This window comes from Aulonocara sp. 'chitande type north' Nkhata Bay, linkage group LG14 (assembly GCF_057382095.1).
Source record: "Aulonocara sp. 'chitande type north' Nkhata Bay isolate Kocher_YH1m ecotype deep benthic linkage group LG14, A_spYH_male_GT1.1, whole genome shotgun sequence".
NCBI lineage: Eukaryota > Metazoa > Chordata > Actinopteri > Cichliformes > Cichlidae > Aulonocara > Aulonocara sp. 'chitande type north' Nkhata Bay.
The window spans coordinates 27,995,083-28,001,318 of record NC_141357.1 but is presented as its reverse complement, the minus strand read 5'-3'; the positions used below and the strand labels follow the sequence as shown (position 1 = coordinate 28,001,318).

General features: G+C 39.6%; 1 protein-coding gene across 4 annotated transcripts; it reads right to left on the bottom strand.

Annotated features, from left to right (window-relative positions):
* Positions 1–425: 425 nt before the first annotated feature.
* On the bottom strand, positions 426–4,922 carry nkapd1 (NKAP domain containing 1). Of its 4 annotated transcripts, none has more exons than XM_086260280.1 (6): positions 4,828–4,922; positions 4,490–4,566; positions 3,845–3,933; positions 3,574–3,714; positions 3,396–3,449; positions 426–1,400 (listed from the first exon to the last, which is right to left on the bottom strand). In XM_086260280.1, the coding sequence occupies exons 2-6, from the start codon at positions 4,556–4,558 to the stop codon at positions 947–949; spliced, it is 807 nt and encodes a 268-aa protein (XP_086116406.1). In that variant the 5' UTR covers positions 4,559–4,566; positions 4,828–4,922; the 3' UTR covers positions 426–946. The 4 variants fall into 4 exon arrangements, with proteins under 4 accessions (XP_086116406.1, XP_086116403.1, XP_086116405.1 ...); XM_086260277.1 differs by lacking the exon at positions 4,828–4,922 and having other exon boundaries at positions 426–845; positions 915–1,400; positions 4,490–4,582; XM_086260279.1 differs by lacking the exon at positions 4,828–4,922 and having other exon boundaries at positions 426–767; positions 915–1,400; positions 4,490–4,582.
* Between the last annotated feature and the right edge of the window lie 1,314 nt (positions 4,923–6,236).

Here is a 6,236-nt window from a genome sequence, read left to right as displayed (position 1 = left end):
AAGAAGAAAAAAAAGAACAGGAACCACCCATGGCATTATAAATAATGTATCTGTTACAACTCATTTAAACCCTCGTGGATGCAAGACAATCAGTGTGTATGTTATTAAAACCCTGAGTTAGAACTGCTCTCCGGATGGCATATTTATGACCCCCTCACAATGTCATTCACACAGATACAGTTTTTGCTGTAACTAATAAGAAAAGAATGTGAACATTTCCAGAAAAGTTAGACAGGAAGACAAATACCCTCACGCTTTTCTGCCCAGATCTATAAACCTTTAGGCTTGTACTGTCAGAACCATGTCAGCTTTTAAGTGGATAGGCAGTACTTGTTAGTTTAAATGGATTAAAGGTTTTAGAGAAATCCGGGATGATCATTTCTTGTTCTTTTAAAAACAGATAATACACCATTTTAAACACTAAATATAATTTAAAAAAAATGCAAAATAGATGTTTATTTTATGACAACACGCTTTATACAAAGAGTGAAAATTGCAAAACATGAAAAAAATAAAATACATATTCCATCGGAAATAATTATTCAAATCGCATTTCCTTATAAATAAAATGAAAACACTGGTCGTCTGAAGACAGAAGGTCACTATGTGAGGCAGACAGTCAGAGGTGAGTCGATCAATCAATGTGCCTGCAGCTCACAGGATACCTATTGAGACAGATGGTTGCTACCCTATCATCCTTCTTCATGTGCCCTGCTGTCTGTACTGCTGTACGGTGTGCTTTGAATCTCTGCAGAGGTGATGAGCTTCTGCCACGCAGGACGCCCACGGAGAGACCCGTAACCACAGGTTTGTTGATGTTAAACAAAGTGCAATTTAGAAGATGCCTGTAGTGAAAAGCCCTCAGCAGAGTTAGGAACAACAAAGGAATCTGTAGCAGTTTCAGTGGCCGTTACCTGAACTGTGCATCAGTTTTTAGCAGCACGCCTCAGTCGGCAGAGCTGTCCGAGCTCTCCTCACCCATTGCTTTCCAGTTTTTCCTCTTCTTCTTTTTTGAGTTTGGCCCTGAGTCGGAGTCTTTGTGCGAATCGTGCTTTCGCTTTTTGCGACTGTGTGACAGCCTCTCCCTTTTTATCTCATCATTACTGTCCTCTGTGCTGATGTCCACATCTTTTCCTCTGGCTTTTGAAGCTTTCTTGTTTTTATGTCGACTTTTAGTCCTTTTTCTCTTCTGCTTGTCTTTTGTAGCACCGCTGTCATCGCTGCTGTAGTCACTGCTCGAACTGTCCACTTTCTTACGCTTTCCGTCCTCACCTTTCTTCTTTTTTTTCTTCTTCTTCCGTGAGGATTTTTTGGACCGTTTTGATAAGCATGCCTCTGTGTCAGACTTGGACTTTTTCATTTTGTGATGGCTCATCTTCTTTTTGGCACTGTTTTCTTCACTAAAATAAAACAAAGTCAGAAGAATAAATATAAAGACACCACTAGTATGAATAGAAGTATGATCTAATGGCTTAAAGGGGAAATACACTGGTTTTTGATGTGGAGATCAGTCAAGCAAAGAGAACCATCTCTTCTGTGGCTTACTATAAAGAAGCTCTCTGTAAAGTCTTAGAAACATAATGTTTACGATGTAATCCTAGAGTTTATTTCAGCTTTGACTTGAAGACCTCTTCGTTTTTAAAAGAAAGTATGAGCGGTAGAGATTCATTAACAAGGAAGCTCGTTAATAACCAGAATGTTAACATCATGGAGGTGTGAATGTTTGAGGCTGTGTGAAGATTAAAATACTGTGTGTTCATCATCCATTAAATCTGGATAATAACCCATTATTACTAGAGTGACTATTTGCACCCAGGTGAGAACAGTTACACAGCAGCTATTTACACTGGGCCCCCTCACTCAGCTATATCAACATGGGTGTAAATTATAGGGATTTGTATAATTTTCAAATTCTCAACTTTTTAAAAATACTTTATCTGACTATTTCTTGCACATTTCCCCTCATTTTCTTTTACCAGTAATACTCCTACAAATATCAGCAAAACCATGAGCTCTTTGCAAACCACTATTAAACAACAAAATTAGAAGACCAAGTGTTTAAAAAGTGCTTGATGTCAGTGTACAAATATTAGCAACATACTTCACCAAACTAAAGTGGTCAGACAGTTCAGGGTAAAATCTTTACAAACACAAATGAAATGAAGCTTGCATATCATAAATCTAGCACAGCTATGGTCACAGTATTTCTGCCTGAAATATCCAGCTTTGTTAAATGACTAGATGGAATATTTTATCCCAAAAACAATAATGCTGGAATGCTTGTGACCAGGTGCATAAAGTATTTTACAGTAATACAGGAAATCTTTGTTTGTGAGCTCCTCTTACACAATCAGGAGCAATCAAAATTTGCACAGTTACAGCTCAGGTCCTCGAAGGCTATTATCTGTTTCAGAGGTATGCCATCATAATGGCCTAGCAACTGCTTAAAAACAGACAAAATGACTCATTTGTAGTGTTTATGCACCTGTAACACCACATAAAAACGTTTTAATTTCATGACAACAACATGTAATTTATATGCACAAATTTTCTTTAAGAATGACACATTATCATCATCTAAAAATCACACACCAAACAATACTGTAGCATAGGAAAGTGCTGGAATCAAAGTCAGAACCTGATTTTAACACTATTTACAACTCATAATTACAATTATTTTGACAAATGTTGAGGTAATTAATAAAATCTAAATAGTTAATGAACTACCTAATGCAGGGGTGGGCAATTCCAGGCCTCGAGGGTCGGTGTCCTGCAGGTTTTAGATCTCACCCTGGGTCAACACACTTGAATCACATGATTAGTTCGTTACCAGGCCTCTGGAGAACTTCAGGACATGTTGAGGAGCTAATTTAGCCATTTAAATCAGCTGTTCAAGGACACATGAAACCATTCTACTCTGACAAAACGTCCTACCCGTATTATAATTTGACGGTGAGTTGCGACTAAACCTAAGCCTACCCCTAACCATAAGAAGTATTCCGGATGGGTGAGAGAAAAAGAAGTTAATTCGGCGTTGGTTTTGTGCGCATGCGCAGAAACATTGGGTAGGATGTTTTTCCAGGTAGGATGGATTCCCAGAACACCGGCCCTCGAGGCCTGGAGTTGCCCACCCCTGATCTAATGGGTGTACCCTTTTTTCAGTGCAGGGGGCAAGTCTCATAATGGAGTCTCTTCTTACTTCTGCTACTTTGTTAACCATGAAATTATGTAACAGACTTCAGCCTGGTATCAGTTGGTCTTGCATTACTACAAGGTTCAGGGTTGAGAGGTTAACTCCATGGAAATGTGGTAAATTGCATGAGTGCCCTTTTAAAGTCTGAATATCTATTTGAATATATAATAACCCATTTGGTATGTATGAAATTTCTGCTTACCCATCACTTTCAAACTCCTCGGGATAAAGCTCCTTGAACCCACTATGTCCCCATCTGTGATGGAAATATATGAAATCACATATATTAGTTCATCTGATGTAGCACTCCAGCATTTCCATTACACACTGGAAACACATGACCACAGCCACTTCATTATGTTTTGTTTTTTGTACAGTACCTGTCAGGATCATTGGACTCAAATTCATACAGTTTTCGAGTCCAGTATCGAGCCTCTCTGTCATCATGTTCTGAGGCACGCTCTCTGCTTCGGTTAAAGTCTCTACGTTGATCTGACACTCGGTCGCAGTGCATATGTCCTCTGAAATACAACCATTATCCTTAAATCATCAAGTCAATGTATAATCAAAAAGACAGCTGCATTACAAAGATTCAAAAGTGCTGTGATTTCATTTGTGTTTAGGTAGATCAAATTAAATTGAGGTATTTACCTCACAAACTCTGCATCTGAAAAATCTTTTCGTTGGGATGTTTGGATCTCCCAGTCTCGCATTTTCCACATTTCAATTTCCTCTTGGATCTGCACAACAACATGCACACAAAGACAACACAGAGATGCATTAGTGTACACATGATACAAATATTTACAAATGTTATCCTTCCTGTGCGTCGGTAGAAAAGAAATCCTGCCAATCAGTGGGCTAAACTACCTACTTCAACATAGTTGGTTTGTTTTGGTATTTTATACCTGCTGTATAAGAGTTTAATCTGAGCAAGCAGAGACTGGGCTTGACGTATCGCTCTCGTACAAGCTTTGTAATTTTGTTCCTAGACAGGTTAAAGATAGACTATAGCTGCAGTGTACAGTCAGTTATTTTGTCTGACCTCATACAGACTGTGACAGCGTCTATACACAACTGACTACAATTGGATAAAATACATAAAATTATAACATTTCCTGCTAAATTGTTGTGGAAAGGAAGCCTAAAGGACCAAACAGAAGCAATGCATTCATTTAAACAAATCATCAACTCAGCTCAACTTTAAGCTTTAAGTAATTAATCAATAGATTAGTGCACATAAAAAAAAAAACCCTCCACCTTCATCTTACAAACACTTGTTGAGTCTAAACGCACCTTGTTGTGGGCATCCGTGTGTCGGATTACATTCCTCAGCAGCGTTTTTCCCAACGGCTGCTTTGACATGATGATACCTGACATAAGAAACATGTAAGTGATGGGCAGTAGAAACCGAAAGCAAGAGAAGGGCTACCAATAATATGAATAACTCTTATCCCTCGAACACTCAATATTCCCTATTAGCTTAGCTCGTTGCTAATAGCATAAGAATAATGTTTAAACAGCAAAACATGTTCTAAAGTCCACTCCCCTCGGCTTCGCTTAACTGTATACAAGTGTCGGCATTACTACACGTTTACTGTGATTTATTTTTTTAAATTATGTCCAAACTGTACCTTCCAAAACAGAGCACCATTCAAGAAGAAGAAAAAACAGCGTCTACTAGCGCTTCCGCTCTACCAAGTTACGTAATGGCGTCGCGCAATCTACGTCATTGCACTTTGAGGAACTCAACCGTGATTGGTCCAAGTGTTTGTCAGTCATCTCAGCAGCTGCTGCTAAACGGTGAGAACTGCAACTTATTAACGGCAAAATTAATTAAAGTAAGAATTATTTTCTTTATAAAACGTCATTTTTTGTACTGAGTACTTTCAATGCCTAAAATATTTTCATGTCATATCTGTGATTTTTTGCGTTGCACTGTGTCTTTGTGGCTCTAGAAAAAGCATATGACTGGGTGCCAAGAAAGGAACAGTGGTACAGTAGTAGGGAAGTGCGTGAGCATGTTGCAGGTCATTTGTGAGGACAGCAAGACAGTAGAAGTGACAGATGGGTTCAGGTTAGTGTGGGATTACATCAGGGACTGCCTCTGAGCTCCTTCTTGCTTGTCATTTTGATAGACAGGCAGACAGATGAGGTCAGGCAGGAGTCTCTGTGGACTGTGATGCTCACAGATGACATTGTAATCTGTGGTGAGCGTATGGAGCAGGTGGAAAACAGCCTGAAAAGGTGGAGGTATGCACCGAAGAGAATAAGAGTGGATTTCAGTAGAAGCGAGACAGAATAGTTGCAGGTGTAACGGTGAACTTGGAAGGAGCAAAGGTGGATGAATTTAAATACCTGGGGTCAGGCATCCAAAGCAACAGACAGTGCATCCCCATCTTCAAGAGAAGTAAAAAAGAGAGTGCAATGAGGATGGACTGGGTGGAGACGGGTGTCAGGGTGATTTGTGACAGAAGGATAGCAGCCAGAGTGAAGATTTACAAGATCGTAGAGAGACCTGCTGTGTTGTATGGTTTGGAGACAATAGAACTGACAAAAAGACAGGAAGAAGTGGGAGAGCTGAAGATATTAAGATTTTTGTTGGTAGTGACAATGATGCACAGGATTAGAAATAAGTAAATCAGAGGGACAGCTCATATTGAGCACTTTGGAGTTTTAGAAGCAAGGCTGAGACAGTTTGGACATGTGCAGAGGAGTGATAGTGGCTATATTGGACAAAGGAAGTTGAAGATGGGGCTGCCAGGCACGTGGAGGAGAGGATTCATGGATGTAGTGATAGAGGACATGCAGAGGGTTGGTGTGACAGAAGAGGATGCTAGGGATAAAGATGAGATAGAGGTAGCCCTCGTGACCCCTGAAGGGAGCAGCTGAAAGATGTAGTGATTCCATCATTGTTACCATCCACTGTTCCTGCAGAACTTACCACTTATTCTTTGTTGTGCAGACAACAAAACAAAGCAACAAGAATATGTGACAAAGCAGAATGTATAGGTTATATCTGCTGGTTTAACTTTCAAAAGCC